The 19,578-nt window shown below is 40.6% G+C and overlaps 2 protein-coding genes across 2 annotated transcripts in view; one reads left to right on the top strand and one right to left on the bottom strand.

Moving 5' to 3' along the window:
* Positions 1–219: 219 nt before the first annotated feature.
* Positions 220–8,216, bottom strand: nfe2l2a (nfe2 like bZIP transcription factor 2a). Its single transcript, XM_083777035.1, has 5 exons — positions 8,030–8,216; positions 3,997–4,251; positions 3,610–3,705; positions 3,357–3,527; positions 220–1,848 (listed from the first exon to the last, which is right to left on the bottom strand). The coding sequence occupies exons 1-5, from the start codon at positions 8,054–8,056 to the stop codon at positions 607–609; spliced, it is 1,791 nt and encodes a 596-aa protein (XP_083633161.1). The 5' UTR covers positions 8,057–8,216; the 3' UTR covers positions 220–606.
* A 3,967-nt stretch (positions 8,217–12,183) lies between these two features.
* The window catches only part of agps (alkylglycerone phosphate synthase), a 36,874-nt gene continuing 29,479 nt past the window's right edge, over positions 12,184–19,578 (top strand). Inside the window, exons 1-2 of the mRNA XM_083775941.1 lie at positions 12,184–12,391; positions 19,271–19,360. Of these exons, the coding sequence (XP_083632067.1) occupies positions 12,204–12,391; positions 19,271–19,360 (278 nt within the window). The 5' untranslated portion in view covers positions 12,184–12,203. The remainder of the gene's footprint in view (positions 12,392–19,270; positions 19,361–19,578) is intronic.

Raw genomic sequence — 19,578 nt, 5'->3', positions numbered from 1 at the left:
CTTGGAATGTTGCTATTTTTGTCTCAGATTCTGTGTAGGATTGCATTGTACGTGTCTATTTTACCAGCCACATGGTATAGTGGCTGAAACAAAAAAAAGAAGCACATGGTAAGTTATGTAACCATTCCTCAAACCTTATGTCCATCTGGCATCAATCTACAAGCTGTGGCTGGCTACACTAAATCACACAATGTACAGTACACAGAAAAGGAGACAAAATGGCTATATGAATAGTTTATTGAAAAGCACAAGTCAGGATTTAAAAAAAGATGGGAGCAAATCAAAATATAAAGTTTATAAAACGATAAGTAACAGTGATTGAAACAAAAATCATTAGCATACTAAAACACACACATATATATATATACTGTACAATATATTTTCTCAATCTCAATAGCAAATAATGTTTATTTACAAACAATATTGGTAAAAGAATCTCTGGGCATATTAGAAAGCAGTACAAAAGTAAAATATCAAAAATATTACAAGATTAAAGAGGAGTAAGCAAAAACTATATAATAGTTCTGCTGATCTATTACGCTTAAAGCCGAGCTACTACAAAGTTATTGCATAGTATTGTTACTATGATGATAATGCAGTACCATATTATAAAGTAGATAAGTGCTTGTCTTTCGCCTTGACGAGTGTCTTTTTTATGCGAGGGACTAGGAAGACGCTGCCATCTCGGGTCTGTTGGAGGGAGTAGTCTGATGGCGAGTAGGGTTTCCCCTCCTCATCTGTTAGCATGCTGAACACCTCCAGGTACAGAGTGTTGAGCTGCTGTTTCATCTCCCGCAGGCTGCTGTGATTCTGTCTCTTTTCCTTCAGAAGGCGCTCCTTCTCCTCCTTCAAGGAGTCTAGGTCGTACTCAAGCCCCACAATGTTTTCCATCTTGCGTTTGCGGCAGTTCTGGGCAGCTACTTTGTTCTTCCCGCGGCGGCGGATGTCTCGGACCAGCGCCAGCTGGGCCTCATTGAGTTGGTGCTTAGACATCATCTCGTTAAAGTCGTCCACAGGCAGGTTGATAATCATGTCCACAGTGAACGGTATTTGGAGGGCCTTGGCCCTCTGTTCGTCTCTGGAGAGACGCATCTCGGACCGTCTCTTCTGCTTGTCTTTGGTGAATGGAGCTTGGCTGTGGTCAGTCTCCTCTACCAGCTCCGTCTTGTAATGTTTGGGATTCTTTTCCTGCCCCTCGTTCAGCAGTCCTGTTGAGTTAGAAGCATTGGGCTGGTATCCATCAGGTTGGAAATTCAAGGAGAACATCTCTGAATAGTCAGATTCAGCACTCCCGGGACTGAAGTCTATTTCGTCCATATCTGAGTCATTGTAGCCATAGGAACCATCATCATATATAGATTTCTCTGGGGAACTCGGAATAGGGCTTGTATTCAGCGAGATTCCAGAATCGGAATCTGGCAATTCTGACGTACTTTCCTGTTTACAACCATTAAATGTATCTCTAGGTGAGAGGTTGTGTATGTCTGGTTTAAAAGGAGGCTTGTTTGGTATAGCAGCCAAAGCTTTGCCTCCATTCCCCTCAAGGGCATTGCTTTCCTCTGTATTTGGAGTGGGGTTGGGGCAAAGTAGTATGTCGCAGAAAGCTTCTCCATTCAAGTTTAATTGAGGAGCTTTTGTGGTCATCTGATTGGGTAGGGCAACATTAGAGAAGGTCCCTTCAAATGTATTAATATATTCAGGGGGGCAAACATCTATTGTGCTTGACCTCACATTTGTGAGATTAGACAGTGGGTAAAAATTGTAGTTTGGATCCTGCTCTTCAGGGCTGCTTGTAGGAAGATAGGTTGTCGTCTCCAGTGTATCTTCCATTTGCATATTAATGCAATGCTAGAAAGAAAAGAGATTGATAATTAAAACAAAGGACATCAACCAATGTAGTTATACTGTAACAGTTCTGATGCCAGCCTGTCAAAGGTACTGTGTGGTTGAAGACATATACATCTACAGTATAACCACACTTGTCATGAATGAAAATGACAAAAGGTCAAAAGTGGGTTAATGTATATATGCAATAAGTATTATTAATGCAAGCAGTTTCTGGAATGTAATCTAACCACAGTGACAGGATACACAGGGTCATGTACAGGTTATTTTGCTTAGTCTCTTCTAAGTACACCCAATACAAATTCTGACTATCCTTGAAATTGTAATGAAATCCTTTGGGTTGTTTAAACTGTTTTGTCTTATTCAATGTAAAGTACCTGATAACTTTCCTCCAAAATCAATACAATTTAAGGAAAAGATGCCCACAGTGCACTTTAGAAGTTGACATGCATCATGACCTCCAAGACAAAAATAACCCAGATGCTGAAGCAGCTCAAGAATGACCACTACTGGCCATATTCATACAGTGCCCATTTTGCGTGGTGGGGTTGGATTAATGCACACTGTAGATCTCTTTTGACAATATTACAGGCAAAGAGGAGGAATAATTAATACTGGATGATAGCAGTTCGCGAGACATTCGGTTTGTGACACTTGGATCCAGAGAACTATATGTACACTGGTGTGGTTCTAATATGATGCTATAGTCCAAACTGCTAGTCTTAAACGTTGAAAAGTTGGAGTGACAAATGACACTATTCCAACTAAATACAAAGGTTTGAAATGCCCCTCCATCAGTTGCGTTCAAATAAATCAGCATGCTGTTACTCTTGGACATGACTCTTCCAACTGTAATGATGTCGAAATACAACTCGGAAATGAAGGATGATGATCAGAAATGTATAAAGATGAGAGCTCAACACCAGTAAATCTGGCACATAATGTGCCCCCTCAGCAGGACCATGGGGATGTCTCTCAATTAGCCTACCCTGCAGTAGTAACCGATGGAGTCTGTCATCCTCTGAATTTGTTACGTTTGTGACGAAACCTGTTTTTGCTAATAACACAGCAAACCCCTGCATATTCATTTAGAGTTAAATTTACACTGTGTAAATCATTTTTCATGTAATCATTTATCTTTTGTCAAATTCAAATGATTATAGACTTGCCTTTCTAGGACCATCACGTTACAACAGTGATCTTTGGTTTCTCCTCAACCCCTACAACATTTTTGACTATCCACTCCTACTCTGATGACGTCAAAAGCTATCTCAAGGTTGTGCCAGGCAAGGCTACTTGAACTCAACACACCATGGAAGCACCCACCCCACCTCTACTATTCTGGCTAATCCCAGATATGAAACCTAATTACTGGGTGCACTGTGTGTCTGTATATGAGAGACCTCATTCACACATCAGGGGAAGGCAAACAACAGTTGAGTTTGTCCTGTAATGTCTGGCCCCTGCCATTGAGGTTAAAAAGCATTGCGCCATTGAGGCTGGTATTATACCTGCAGTTCAGGTAGGGACAAAAGCTCCATCCAGGCCTGCTCCAAATCTGGGGGGGTCCTCTGTGACAGGACGGGCGATGGGGAGAGGGGCCCCTGCTGCTCTGGGGACATCATGATCTGGCTGCTGTTGGGGTTTGGAGCTACGGTGGTGTCCAGGCAAGGAGAGGTGTTCTGCAAACACACCGGATTAGACTTTTAGACACGGCATACCATAGAAGAATCATACTTAAAGGTGTAATGTCAATGTCCTTACCTCTGTTTCTTCTACCAGGGGAAATGTCTCTGCAAGCAATTGCATACATTCATCAAAGGACATGGCTTCGCCATCCCCTTCTGTGAAGCTGACATTCTGCAATGGAGGATATTTGAGTTAAGTTAATGGTATCGTATACTGTATAGGTAACCCTATTCATACAAATAAATCATCTATCTACCTACCTACCCGTCTTCCATAAAACTCATGGAGGAGTTTCTAAAGAGCTTAACACGGCAATGCAAAACTACAGACCCACCTGTTTCCCTAATTACACAGGGTGAGGCGATTACCTATGCTACCACAGAGCTACACCCAATCAAGTGAGGTGGGTGGGGAGTGGCCCAGTGCTGACATACATGACTAATGATGGCCAAGTGCAGGTACCTCTAGAGGTGTGGTTGACAGTGGCGGGTCACTGGATGGAGGGCGCCGTATGTATTCGCCTGTCTCTTCGTCCAGCTGTAGCTGTGCCATCAGGGCCTTCTCTTGCTCCCTGAGCAGCTGCAGTCTTTTCTCCTCCTCCAGCTCACGCTGTCTCTGCAACTCGTGCTCCTTCTGCCGGTGGCTGTAGTCAAACACCTCTCGTCTGGCTCCCAGGTCAACGTCCTGCCTCCACAGGATGTCAATCAGCTCCATGCCCTGGAAAAGACACAGAAAATGAGACAGGGTTTGGAGCATCACATGCTGCTGCAGCCACACTATCCTGCAGTGAGAATGCGATCGCTCCTGGAACAAGAGTGTCCCTGCTGTGAAGCTTGGCTACTGCACCTGCCACACCCTATCCCTTGGTATCTATTCTTTGACGACAATGCTGGGCATTAATGTCATGAGGAAGACGCCACGTGAATAATAGATGTACTTCTCTGTTTCCTATCTCACCATCACACACCAGGAAGAGACGTGCCTTCTCACACACTTGTTACTGTTTCTGAGAGCAAAGGGAATTGAATGATTATTCATATACTGTACGCGCAGTAGAGGAGTGACACTAACCATTTAATTTATTTGTTACATTTAAAACCTCCAATGGAGTGTATTTGTCAGTTCCTTACTCAAAGTGTGTACGCTTATCAGACACACCAAAAGTCTGACATGCTTGCGGTTAGGGTTAGGTTAGGGTTTGGGGTAGGGTGTCGGATTAATGACTGTCGGACTGTTAGTATGTCGGAACTTATGCCTGTACCCATTCAAATCCTCATGATCTGCATTTGAACAAGTTTCTGAAGTTGGTGAGTTTTCAGTGTAGTGTGTAGTTTCCAGATAGGTCCAACATATAGCCTACACTGGAAACTCAAATGATTCATGTTTTGCAATGTAATACTGCATTTCATAACCCAATTTATCTTTCATACAGCTACAAACAAATCTTAAATATCTACAAGAGTTAATAAAAACAAATGAGTTAATACTAGGATCAAACGCTTCACGTTACTACTCCCACTCATACTATTTATTTGATATGATGACTTACAACAAAGCATAACTGCAGTGGGAATATGTTAATATAATTTCCTGTCATAACACTTGTTCACTGAAAGCTGTGCGGTGTCTTTTAAGACAGGAATGTCCAAAGATAAACAGTGCTATACTCTGTCTCTTTCCCTTGGGCCTCTTAACGTTCATGACGCAAACCGTATGGAGGAAACCTTCCACACGGGCCCTTGGAGATTGCATAAACCCTGCATATTAGGTCACAAGAAAACCTCTGACCATGTGACAGTTTATTGTAGGGACTTGGAGGGCTGCACAATTAATCGAGTATAATAAAAAGAAATTATGTAATGTTGAAACATGGTGATTAATAAATGTTATTTGGTCAGCTGTTGCACCTTGACCCTGTCTCCTTATCATTACACAATAGGAACCAGAACATTGTACAGTTGTACACCCATCTTCCCATCCATGAGGCTCACACAGATACAGAATAAATCAGAGGCCAGTATAGAGACCATTTTACCAAAGATGACAATAAGCACAATGAGCAACATTGTGTTAAGATTAAGAAACAAATTAATGACCACCAATGATCCTCATTACCAATCATAATTAAGTACAAGTACAATTACAAATTATAAGTACAAAATAACGAGTATTATTATTTATCGTGCAGCCCTGGTTTATTACTTAGATTTGGTTAAGTAAGAGAAAAAATATAGGCTAAGTACTACTGTATTGCTGCCAAGTCACATGAGCAGAGTGGAGGAAGTAGGACAAAAGAAAATCCAAAAGCAGAACAAATTACAAGAACAGGATGTGAAATTGGGGTGATGTAGGCTACTGTAAAGTACTAGTCTTATCAACATTAGTATGGAGCCAAAAAAATATACTGTTACTGGATATACAGTAAGACTCAGAAAGCCTATATGACTAGTTTTCACCTCTCACTCTCACCTTTGATTATAAACCAAGATATAGCTGAAGTGTGTTGAATCATGAAAAGAAGTGTTGAAAAAGCAACACGTTTTGGTAAACATTCACACAGCCATACTTATTTAAAGGCATGGTTATCAGAGAAGTTGTTACTGCAACAGCGGCAGAGCAAAATAAGAAGCCACTAACCCTCTTTACCTCAGTATTGCATCAGAGGCTGTATCAGTCCCAGGACCACTATAGGATTAAACGTCCCTATGGCTGTCTACTGTAAATCATACTCACCGGGTGAGAGGTAAGACTACAACCAGACATTATGGCTGCCGAAGGTATGAGGAAGTGGTCTATAATGTCTTAAGGAGCTGGATAAATGCACCTCTTGAGGTCAGCCCTGTTTTCTATATTGAAAACCCACATTGTGTCCATTGGTCACAGCTCACAAGCTCATCTCACAAGTCATACGAGGGACCTTGAAAACAATGCATTCCCAAAGAAGACAGTTCCCAGTTACGTAAGGAAAGTTTCATTGAGCCCCTTGTTGTTGTAAACTTCATACTTGTTAGGGGTCTGTTTTGAGAGGGAGTGTGTAATAATGGTGTTATGTTTATAACTGTAGAATTGCAAAGAAAGAAATGCTAAATTCACTAGGTCTATTGCTGATAGGCCTACTAAAAACAAGGTACGTAGGACTACTACGTATTGTTTTAAGACACTGAACTGACTATGAAAGCAGGTGTCTGTCTGTGACAACTGACAAGTTCAACTGGTAAGAGAACAAGGAAACTGTCTTGTGAAAATACCTTCCAGTTTCCTGGACGCCACATTTAGGCAAAGTAAACAACGAGTACTGAACATACAGGATTACAGGATGAAAAAATATAATTGTTTAAAAAAAAGGTTGGCACGTCATAGAAATTAAAATAGTAAAGACTTGAGACTTGTCACTCATGAAACAGGCCAAACATACTTCTCTGAGAGATTCTAATCTGGTTTTGTACACTGGGTTGTTCATTTACCTGACCCTTCAGAAAAACACAAGGGCATTTGAAAGGGTTCAGGGAGTAGTTTATTATACATCCATTCATCAGAATTCAGAGGACATCCACCCTTAACCAAGGATGATGAAATAGGCTACCTCACATGTTCAAGAACAATCCCGAACAATCTAAATCAACTTTTATTAACTATCTCAAAACAGACTAAATAAAACTGTTGAAAATGTATTTTGAAGTATGAAAACACTCTAGCCCAGCCTATATTAAAGCAAGATTACAGCCTTAAAAAACGACATCACATCCTTTCTGGAATCACGTGATTAAAGAAAGATGAGTTTTCACAAATACACTAGTGTTTTTTTCCTTCTATCTAATAATGCGCTTTCGGGAGGAAGACAGCATACGGTGGGCCCTCTGGACTAGGCTATATAACAACAAATCGTTCAGAATGGATCAAAGGTGGCCTGAACAAGTGAACAGACACGGTCACGTGAAGGGGGGGGGGGGGGGGGGGGGTGTTGACGGACAACATGCCCAGACAAGAGAAAGCTTTGAAAGCACAAGATGTTTACTAACTAACTAGGCTAAATTACATTGATCCATTATATTGCTTTTATATCAGACAGATAGTGTATCATTACATATATAGAAATCAAACTTGACAGTTACGAAGTTTCCCCCCCCCTACCGGGTAAAGTAAACCCGACAGTCCAGTCTTCAATGACTTGCAGAATTGAACGTAAGATCATAAGATGGACATTAACAGTTCTTTTGAAAATCATTTATAGCCTATCATATGATCTACGTCAGACTAGGCCTAATTATGTTTTGTAATAGCGTAAAGTTACGCAGCATCCGGACTATGCACTAGTAGGCTCTATGCTAGTATATCAAATATGCCCCAAATATAACAAAAAGTTTATCTGGCCTATATGTATATGTCGTACGTAGAAATCTCTCTAATTCGATTATTTATTATCAACAACCATATATAAAACATCCGACATATATCAAATGTTATTCACATTAAATAAGAGATTATAAAGACTTACCTGTTGATGTATTGTAATTTCCATCATTGTGGAGATCTGTTCTCACGGAGAGAAACGCTCTATGATAAAAAAATGTATTTGTATTCCTCAGTTCCACGTGAATTAATCGTGATCACTCTAAAAGCAAGAAGTCCAGCCAGCGGAACAACGTTTGGCGATGAGAGAAATATTCCTTCTAATCTCTATTGAAAATGACGGAAAACCCCAAGCAGCATGATGGCCCTGCCCACAAGTTGCGGCAGCCAGTCAAGCGCTCACTTGAAGAACAGCGCTGGGATCGTCCCCTTCAACGTCCTATGAGGCGATAAGGGCTGTGCGTGCACGCGTAGTCCACTAGGCTGGGCTGTGACTGAATCGTATCAGGTCACAAACACAAAAAGTTGCTTAACAAGACATGTATTAATTCATAGGCATATAGTTTTAGATGTAGGATATTTGTTTAAAAAAATCACACCCGTGTGAAATAAGGGGCGCTCTTATCTTACAATATCGAGAAGGGAATTCTAAGTCGTTGCTATGATTAGGTGATGATGATTAGGTAATGATGATGTAAAACAAACGGTGACAAAACAAACATTAAATTCTCTTTATTGTTAATGGCGTTTTTAAAACAAACATTGAACTAAAAACAAACATTAAACCTGCATACCCCTAAATAATGTGTATACAGGCCTACACTACACAGGAATAAACTAATATGTAGGCAGCAGTATTGAGGTATTGAGACCTAAATTGAAACCCACTTAACCCCTTGCTATTCGGTTTTTAATACAGCTAGTTAGGTTGATTGGCCATCGATGATGTGCTAGGCCTATGCTTAGCTAATAGCTACGTACATGGGCATATATAGCCTATCTGTGCATCAAAATGTCGAGATAGGTCTGCACTGCAGTGCACTACACAATTTTGTCTGGTGTATAGCGACTCCCTCTGGTTGCCATGACTCGACATGGAGACTGTCTGGGGCCCTGGGGCCCCAATGTCCCGCACAGATCATGTTAGCCTGCATGTGTGGAGACCAGCATAGGCATAGGGTGGGTGGAGACGCATCAGTACGACCCGATCTGCGTCACAGGCACAGTCACAGTCAGACAGACATTAATGGCAAACATGTAAATAGAGGCTTTGGTTTTAAATAGACCACATTATGTGTTTTAAAATACGTTTATGACTAAAATAGACACCCCCCCCCAACAGCGCTCTGTTCGATTAGTCTGCTCTGAATTCACATGGCCTCTCGATCGTGTCGATATGATAGGCCTGGCTGCAATGTGGTTCTATATAATACCAAACATTCTCGCACCTCGGCGTAAACAAGAAGTTGAATTGCGTTATGAAGTAGCATTTGAAAGATGTCGACTTTGTCGAGGTAATAACTTTAGGAGCACTTAAGTACTTGCTCTTGCACCTATGTGTAAATATCCTCACACTGGTGCAGCCCACTGTGCCACTGCGTGAAATTACACTAAAAAATACTTTTTTTTCTCTCTCCCTCAAGCGCGTTCATGAACACGCGTTCACGTTTGGCAGCTCCACGTCGACATTCTTCCAGCTGCAGATAGTGAACTGCACAGTACTGAAAGAAGAAAGGTAAAAGCGGCATAAGGCACCTTACAGTTAGTATACTGCAAGTCCACAGACGAACATCAACCGATGTAAAAACAGCCTTGTGACTGTTAGCTTATAACGGACAAATACTTTTCAGATAGCTTTTTCTTTTTGCATTTTATGATCCATACTATTTTCCCTCGTGCTTGGATTGCAGCTGGTCACTTGCGTCTACCTCTATCAGGTACAGTATAAAACACAACTTCTCTTTTTTACATATACAAATATATTGTCACAATAATGACTTGAACATAGCACTGTTTGTTTCACTGCCTTATTTGCACTTTTAAAAAGTTGTTGCCAATAACTGCTGCTGAGTCTCCCCACTACCTTTAAACATACAGAACTCAATATCTATATCTCATTTTGCATGCATATACTTAAGTTATAACGTTTATTCAAGTTAGGGGAGAGTCCATTCTCCATTACTCAATTCAGAAAGTTGTTAAAGTTCAACAGGTATAGGATCATCATATACACAAGGCCAGGGCATACTACTCTTTGAGTAAGATTTCCTACAAAGTAAAATGTCCAAATGTGCTTTTAAGAAGTCCACCGATTAGAGACACTGACCTACATGTTAACTTTATAGCATTGAAGGTGATCATTGTTGAATTAGTAAGCATAATTATGATATGGCAAGCTCTCTGGTCAACTACAAAACCATTTTGTTATCTAATTATTAGTAATTGGGGATAATGTACAAGAATCACTATAGAAGATGTAAAGTACCTTAACTTGTGTATATGGGTCAAGTAAAGACTTGTCTCACATTCAGTCATTAAAGTCAAAGCATTCACGTTTTGGTGACTCAGTGTGAAGGTTGAATTGTGACAAGGTTGAGTTGAAAACATATTGCTTACATAATAAAGTTAAAGTTGTCTATGGGGTTCAATAAAAATCAGGAGTGTTTTGTTTTGTGTGCATTATTACAGGTTAAAGGAGCACTGAGTCGTGACTCGTGAGGTGGCAATGGCCTGCACAAAGGACAAACCAATGAGGTGGCACTGACTTTCCAAATAAAGTTCTGTGATACGCTTAGACTCTAATTGTTTGCAGTCAGTGCATTACAGAACTTTGTTTTGTGAGTTAATACCTTGGCCTGTGGGGAAACAACACCTGGAGTCTGGATTACCATCATTTCACAACATTGATATAGTATGATTTCTGTCAAGTTTGAATGTTTTGTGAAATAAAGATAACAATAGCCTGATTCAAGTGTAACAAGTGTTTCTTGCAGGTTCTATACTGGTATTATAACGATGGTAAATGGGCTGGCAACCTTGCTGCATTTAATTGATTTATAAACCTCTGTATTGCATCATTACTGTGTGCCATATGGAAACAGTAGTCATACTGGTCACGTGACTCTGTGGAGGTGAGGCAGAAGGTAAACAGAGAAGTGAAAGGGGTTAAGGATTTGCTCTGCTTCAGACTATTCAACAAATAAAAATAATATAATTAATGCTCTTAGTAATAAGTTTGTCTCTGAGGGCGGATGTCTATCTATCTATATCTATCTATCTATCTATCTATCTATCTATCTATCTATCTATCTATCTATCTATCTATCTATCTATCTATCTATCTATCTATCTATCTATCTATCTATCTATCTATCTATCTATCTATCTATTATAAATATGGTTCTTCTTGGGATATTGCACCAACTGTACATAGAAGAGGCCAACACTCCTGGATCACACGCAGACCACACCTCCTGCTGGACTCCGAGTCCTGCATTGTCATGTCTCCTGGATTTCCCCTGAATTTGGTATCAAAGTCCCACAATTCACCATAACACAGGAACTTACATCCACTAGGGCTAGGGCCTATATTAAAACGTTTCTGGGGAGGTGATTGCAGTGCATGTAATCATGTTGATGTCCACTTAAATAATGAATGGTTATTATTAAAGATGGGTCTTACATTGTTTCAGTCATCAAATCAATTTCGGTGGGCCTACGTTTTGCGTTTTAATGGCTGAAACTGTAGGCCTACCCATCATTTTCCAATGCTAGTATAGCAAGCCTGATTCACCAGAACACCCGAAATTACAGTTTCATACATGCTAGTAAGGCTACAGTTTAATTATAGCACTGCCACGATGCAAGGAGAGCATTGCACAATTTCACGTGGGACAGACAGACAGACAGACAGACAGACAGACAGAGCTTTGGTTCCATAACTTCCATTGTAGTTAAATATAATCAATATGCTGCATATTTAATAATAAACTGCACATTTCAGTAGTAAAGTTGAGCAAGCATACATGTAACATTTCAGGATTTTATGAAGACTAGTTTATATGGTGAATTAAATTCTAGGCGAATTACATCATTATAACATCAACATTCCAAACTGCATGGCACTTAAATTGTGGATTCGATTTGAATATTTAGTATCATTCACACTCGCACATCCCAGTAGATTTGGACTGGAGTAGCCTGGAAACGTTAAGTAGAGTATGAATTGCAATGCATGACGGGACACAGTATGAGAGTACCTCAGGCCAGTACGCTAACCTCTGACAGACGCTCCCTCCCTTCACAAACACGGAAGCAGCATGGCGTCAAACGGCAGCTCCGACACCGACAGCCAGCGGATCAAAGCACAGCAAAGACTGAGGATCATTGCAGGACATTTACAACAGAGACCTGTGGATGGAGGTTCGGCTGTGGTAGCCGTTGAGTGCAAGGCAGAAGAAAACAAGCCAAATGTCGCCAGCAGTACGAGGACAGTGCCAAGGAGGAGGTAAAGAGGAAGCGGTGGATGCAGATGTGTGGAGTCTTTAGCACATCATTTATGAATTAGCTCTAACGATTCTTCATCACAAGTGTGATGTCATGCATTGATTCCGCTTGTCCCCTCTTGTTTCAAGCTTAGCTGTTGCGACTTGGGACAGCTCAGTGCAAAAATCGGTTAGCCTTTAGCCCGTTAGCTCAAACACAAGTGACCATTCATCCACTTTCACTGTGAAGTGGGTGCGGCTGGACCCCTTGCTAACGTTCAGTGACTAGTGTCAGTGTCCATTTGATCGTTTACCGATGAATATCTAACCTAACGTTACTCACCTTTGTTACTTTGAGGTACTGGTACACTATTACGTTGTAGTTTGAATTGTGTTGCTGCTTAGCCAGTTATGTTTCATCTTCTCGTTCTGTAACAGATACAGAGTAGTTGCGGATTCAAGTGACTTGCTTCATCTTTGCAATTCCAAATTGAACTCAATATTAATAGACGCATTGATTGTTTCTCAGTCAAGTGGCAGTTCACAGACTGGCATGTTATTATTACTACTACTACTACTACTACTACTACTGTAACTACTACTACTACTACTAAGGGTTATGTGATATTCTGTTAATTATTTATATCGTGTTTAGTAAATCAGTGCACTTACATCTATTATTGCTTTTATTTGTTTACTTTAACTATTTGCACATCGACGTGTGTTTATTGAATTTAGAAAATTCACCAAAAGTTTAGTAGGCCTAAAAACTTTTCCATCTTTAAAACTGATCTGAATCTGATATTCTGATTGGCTGAGATGGTGGTCTGACTTTCAACCTATGAGGCGCTTTTTGAGGGGAAGAAGTGACCACGCTGCACTGACATCTAGTGTCAGCCTCAGATAAAAGTAAAGAAACAGTTTAATTTATAAAATAACCTATTTAAACACAGCTGGTGGAATAAGGAATTCCCATTGTGAATTGACACACCTTGTTCTGGTCGACATGAAATTCTGATATTAAAAAAGTCTAGATACAGTCTATTCCACCAAAATGATTTGGCCCATTTTATTGTGGAGAAGGCTGGATCAAGGGCCCATTGTTTACAGTCGCCAAAACAAACTATATAATATTTTGAATTGATTATGCTTTAGTTTAGTTAAACGTTCCCCCTGTTTTTTCCCTTTCTTTATGTGGTGTCTGGACAGTTGTGGAAATGCTACTTTTCTTGTTTAGTGTTTAGTGGGGTCTCTAAAATTTAACCTTCTGAGTTACATTCAGTTGATATATATTTTTTGCATACGGTAATCTGTTGCCTCTGTTATAAGTTTTGCATATTTTGGGAAGTCTGAGGTTTAGAAATTACAAAAAAGGGACCTAGAATGGGGTAGGGTAAGCTTGCCTGATTGAGTCATCATTATTAGAAAATGTGCCCACTACCCATTGCTTGAATACTTAGTCAGTCAGAAATGTAAACCATACAGAGTACAGTCAAACACTTTAAGGATATCACTGAAAAAAGTCCTTGCAGTCTAGTTTCCATTCAGGTCCTGGTTATTCAATTCATAATCATCACATGAAAAATAAAAACAAAATGTAAATCATCACAAACGATAATAAAAATCACACCTGTGTGAACTGATCGGTGCAACTATATATTTATTGTTATAGTTAGTAGTTACTGTACTGTTCTGTACTGTGCTGTGCTCTGTAGTGTACTGTGCTCTATACTGTACTTTGATTTGAAAAGACATGTACAGGTTCGGGGAAAAAGGAAGGAGTTCATAAACTTCAGAAGAAGTGGGGGGTAGTCACTTGACTAAGGGAGTGATCATTTCCTCTCCTTTTGGCCTGCTGAAAGGTGGATTTTCAGGCCTGTTTTAAAGGATGCCAGTGATTTGCATTTTTTGAGGGAAGGGGTCAGGGCATTCCAAACTTGGGGTGGTGGTCCCTGGTTCATTTTAAACCCCCATTTTAGTACTGGGAAGCCTGATAATTCACCAGTTTACTGGGGTCGCTAAAATGTAACCTTTGAGATAATCTGAGTTCCCAGAAGTTTTTTTTTAGACAACTAGGCGTGTCTTTTTTTTAAAAGTTATTTTTACAGGCTTTTTCTGGCTTTTTTGATAGGTTGAAAGTAGACTGGAAATGGAAAACCCTACGGCAAAGGCCATAGGGAGTCGAATCCGCGGCATGCCGTCAGGCTGGCTCAGCAGCCTAGGGCCTGACTCACACCTTTACATGGAAGTCACATTTGTGTCAAACCATGTGACTTCCATTGGAAATGCATTGGGGCAAGATGTAAAACAAACCCTTTCATACATCAATGTTGTATGCTAGATGTGAAGGTGTGAGTCAGGCCTATGTGCCCGGACAGTTGAGCTAACCGTCCGGGAACTAGGCGTGTCTTGAGAGTTGATTAAAAAACAAGTTTGCATACGGTAATCTGTTGCCTCTGGTATGACTTTTTTCAGTGGTCTCTGGTTTTTTCAGAGACTTTCAGTATATTGCTTTGTTGTCTGATGAACCCATAGCCAATGGTTGACATGCTACAAATTGCCACCACACTTCACTGTAGTGCTTTCTATAATCATGAACTTGTTCTTTTGATGCAGTGCTTTGAAACTGTTTAAATTTAAAGCAAGCAATGTTGAACTAGTTACCGACTACTGTTGTGGCACGTCCTATTATAAGGTGCTGAGACTTTTAAGATGGGGTGCCGTGATTTCTGTAATTTATTTTCATGTGATTATGAGGCGACAGTACAGTACTTAATTGATTAGACCTTGGTGTGGTTGTTATGTGCAGGGATGTCTTCAGGGTCTTGTATTTAGGGTTTCTTCCTGGAGGTTGAAACCTTGACAGCCAAATGTGCCAAGAAAAAAACAGTGAAACAGCTGTGGGTGTTGGTTCAGTTCAAATGGATCACCACTCATCACCACCCACCAGGCAAACCAGGCATACTTAATTAACTGGTGGCAGTGTCCACATAAAAACATCATTATATAATAATAATACCTGATGAACATGTTTTAGGGTGGAAAAATATCACGGCACTCCATCACGGCAAGTGTGAAAGATACATAATGCTGCACTTTTTTAAATATATTTTTAAAATAGATTTCCTATCAATGTTAATGAGCAGTGGAAAAAAATATTTTCCAAAAGTCAATATTCCAGATCTTGGACTTTTTATCCGTCTAAAGCCCAAATTTGTACTGCCGACCAATGATTTGTAACACGGTGATTGCAACTTGCAATCACTTGACCTTGACCTGTTCCAGGTCGTCACAGTTTTGGGATAATGTTGCAAGTGGTTGCAAGTTGCAACTAGTTGTGTTGCAACTAGTTTTGGACTGGGAAACTCATTCAAACTCTATCTGTGTTGCTTCCCTATAACCAACATTGAGGTTCACTGTTGAACTGTCAGCACCGAAGTCTGACGGCAATATCGGCAGAGGGCGCTGGGTTCATGTACGTTTTATTTGCATTGTAATCCCCATAGGTGGATTTTAGATCGCCTCATATAAGAACTGTGATTGAAAAATAAGTAAATCATCCTGGCTGTTTCACTCATATGGATATGAAGAATCAACTGACTGAGAAAACGCTAAATGTTACTGCTGTTGAATTTAATAGTTAAAGATGGCGTGCCGTGATTTCTTCCACCCTAAAACATGATCATCAGGTCTTATTGTTATAAAAGGAGGTATAATATTTTCAAAAAAAGTGTACAGTATTTGTTAAAATTGTTTTTATGTGGACACGCCCACCAGTTCCTTAGGTATGCCTGGTGGGTGGTGATGGGTGGTGATCCACCTGAACTGAAGCACCCACAGCTGTAGTTGTATGATAAAGGGGGAGGGGTTAGGGTAGGGGCTGATAGTGTGGTGTGGTGTCACTCACTATATTACTGTTTATTTCATTGGCCCGACTGTCATAGGTTCATTCTCCAGGAAGAAACCCTAAATACAAAGTTAATACACTATTGCACATAAAAACGACTCCAGGGTGTCTAATGAAGTACTGTAACCTCATAGACGCATGAAAAACTGGAAAAATACAAAAATTGTGCTTATATAATGCTTATATGAGACTATTTTAAGATGACCCCATGTTATTCTCCATAGAGAGAAACTTGAACCAGGGGATAAGCGAATGATGTCAGGACTTCGGTGCTCTATTAACCACCACTTAAGGCCTATGTTACTTAATTGTATGGCGTAGATAGCTTAGCTGATTTACAAGTTCGCAATTCGTTGCAATGTGATGAGTTCTGAACTTGTACATATGCTACGATTATTAGAGAATTTGTGGTGCTGGGGTGGATACTAGAACGCTCGCCAGAAAACAGTCACCCCGGGCGGACAGTCGGCAGTACTGCTCAGCCTGGTATTCCTAAACTTAACTTAAGTAAACAATGCATTTCAATGGAGTGTTTTATTTGCAGAAATCTGCTAATGGCATCTTTTTTTTTTAAGATATTTTTTTAGCTTTTTCTGCCTTTTATTGATAGTTTGAAAGTAGACTGACTGGAAATGGGGAGAGAGATGGCCGGGAAGACACGGCAAAGCGGGTGGGATCGGGAGTCGAACCCGCACCACGCCGCCAGGCTGGCCCAGCAGCTTAGGTGCCCGGACGGTTGAGCTAACCGTCCGCTAACCGTCACTTATTTATAATCTTATTCTTAGTAAAACAATTACAAGAATTCAAGAACCACCCCACAGAGCAGTTGGCGAGCATTCCAGTAAGCATGTTTTTAAGGTGAGCATTCCAGTTACTGTGTGTTTTTTAAGGGGAGCATTCCAGTCACCGATGGGGTTAATGGGAAGTGTAGAGAAAATGTGATATATCAACAGTGCGTGCATGACTGGAGTGAGTCACGACACTTAAGTTACACACACGTGTACTCTGTCTTTATATCGGTGACAATAAGACACAGTCAGAGAGCGGGACTACCTTTTTGCTGAGCCTGGGAGTTTATGGTCGCTGATGGGGTGCTTGTTTTGCAGGTTAAGGTTAGGTTTATGCATATAGTTTTTGTGAGGTTGGGCATAGTTTTTGTGAGGCTATATTATAACCCCGGTCCCTGCCCTACTAGTAGTAGCCGACGCTGTATAACAAGCGCCGGCTACTACTTGTAGGACTCCCACGCTCGGCAAAAAAAGAGTCCCGTCAGAGAGCCTTAGATCAGGTCACGACCAGCAGTATGTGACTGATTGGTAATTAGTCCTACACCACTATCCCTGTCCATGGATAAAAGCTGACCATACATTCAATGCGCCCCCCGTGCATTTGCTGCCCTTTTGCGTATAAGTTATCTGTCAGCACCTGTACCATCTCTGACAGGGCATCATTGGAAGGAAGGATTCATGAAAAGTATAATTCAGTGTGTCTCTGTTTCTGCTCCAGCCACTAATTTATAGTGAACTCTGCAGTGACGGGGATTAATCTTTATCATTGCTTTTATGCCACCATGATGACATCCCATCCTAAGTGAGTCATGACTTATGGTCTCTCTCTGAGCATGCTGGTAGAGTAGTGTTTCTTATTTGTGCATGTGCAATCTAGTGTTTATAGGCTATATTTAGCCTTCCCCATTTACATGAAAGCAGGCATGATAATACAGTGCCTTTTTTAATTATAGACTGTCGTACATCTGTGTCACTCACTGAAGACCGGTTGCTCTCGGCAAGCAACACCATTGTCTGCTTTAAGTTGCATAACGCTAATATTATGCAACAATTAATTAATCCATAAACGAATCAGCTCTAGCATACTTGTTTATTTACACTCGTGTTAAATCCACGCTCCAGATTTGACTGTGGCAGTGGCCTTATGATCCATTATCATTATTGTTTTCCCCCACTGCAGGGCTAGTGGGGGGGGGTGGTGGTGGTGGTGGTGAAGTGTGTATTCTGGTGGATTAGGCTAGCCTAGCTATGTTGTTTGCTCAGTTTTAATGTGCCTCTCCCGCTCCTGCCGTTAACGTTGCCATGACAACAGGCTGTGGTTACCAGCAGTGCTCTCTAAGTCTAGGGTTTTTTCAGACGGTATACCATATTCCCTGCGAGACATGCGCACGTTAGGTTATATGCTCGGACATGGTCAATGGATGAAATGATTAACGAATGAAATGATTAGCAGACAGTATGCACTTTTTTCCAAACACCTTGGCACGGTATACTACATATGTACGTATACGGTAGACCACACCACTGGTCCACGTGTGGAGCTCTGTGTAGTATATAGCACCATATTCCCTGGATGCTAGCTACTACACAAGTGTAAACTAACTAGTTACTAGGTGTAACTATCTGCAACCTCACAGACTCACTGTACGCTTGCCAACTAATAGCCATCTCTGCCACAAGGGAATGGAATGACTCACAGCCAGATGAAATGAAAATCTCTGGAAAGAGTTATCAAAGATTCAGATTTTTCTTATTTTTTGCATATTGATTGCCCGATGCATTTTGAAAACTGTTTAATGGTAGTAAAGGTCATGGACATTATGTGATTAGTTTGTACTTTGTACCCATTTTTACTTTGTTGACTGGGGTCCCCCAGTGGGGTCTACCCTATACTTGGTCCCTTAATTCTTTGGCCTCTACACCAAATATCATATCATAAATGTTGAGATGCATTATTTGAATGTTTGCCTATTATAACCTTTCCAGAATAGGGACGCTATGGTTCACGTGGTTAAAAAGGCCTGTTAACCAATGACAACATTGCACCGTAGCTTCTAGCATGCCTACTGATTATTCTCCTGACATTATTGACCTCCACAATAGCATCTTGTATCATTTTCACTTCTGCTATTATTATTCCATGCCTCTGCAACAGTGCCAACTGCATGAGCCATCATCTTAACATTGCCAATCTTTCTTTCCCACAGGCATGAGGTTATGAAATGGAATGGCTGGGGTTACAGCGATTCTAAATTTCTCTTCAACAAGAAGGGTCAAGCTGAATTCACTGGCAAAAGGTAGTACTATGCTATTACATATATATATATTTTACATGTTTAGGCAACAAATGATTTATGAAGACATTAATACCACATCATTGACTAACATTGTTAATCTTATTTTGATGTGAAAAATGCAACCTTGTTGACTGTAACCTTATTCCAGGCACACATTTACTGCATTTCCACACTAAAGTACTAGCAGCCAGCCAGGTATGCAATATACATTTTCAGAA

Source organism: Protomyctophum parallelum (genome assembly GCF_964188405.1).
Source record: "Protomyctophum parallelum genome assembly, chromosome: 11".
NCBI classification, from domain to species: Eukaryota; Metazoa; Chordata; class Actinopteri; order Myctophiformes; family Myctophidae; genus Protomyctophum; species Protomyctophum parallelum.
This window is presented reverse-complemented; position numbering and strand designations above follow the sequence as displayed.

Excerpts from the sequence above, each read along its gene's own strand:
- nfe2l2a (XM_083777035.1), bottom strand. The coding sequence starts at position 8,056 with ATGATGGAAATTACAATACATCAACAG. Across the intron at positions 3,528-3,609 it reads CCCTGGTAGAAGAAACAGAG|AACACCTCTCCTTGCCTGGA; the intron begins GTAAGGACATTG and ends GTGTGTTTGCAG. Across the intron at positions 1,849-3,356 it reads TGTCCCTACCTGAACTGCAG|CATTGCATTAATATGCAAAT; the intron begins GTATAATACCAG and ends TTTTCTTTCTAG.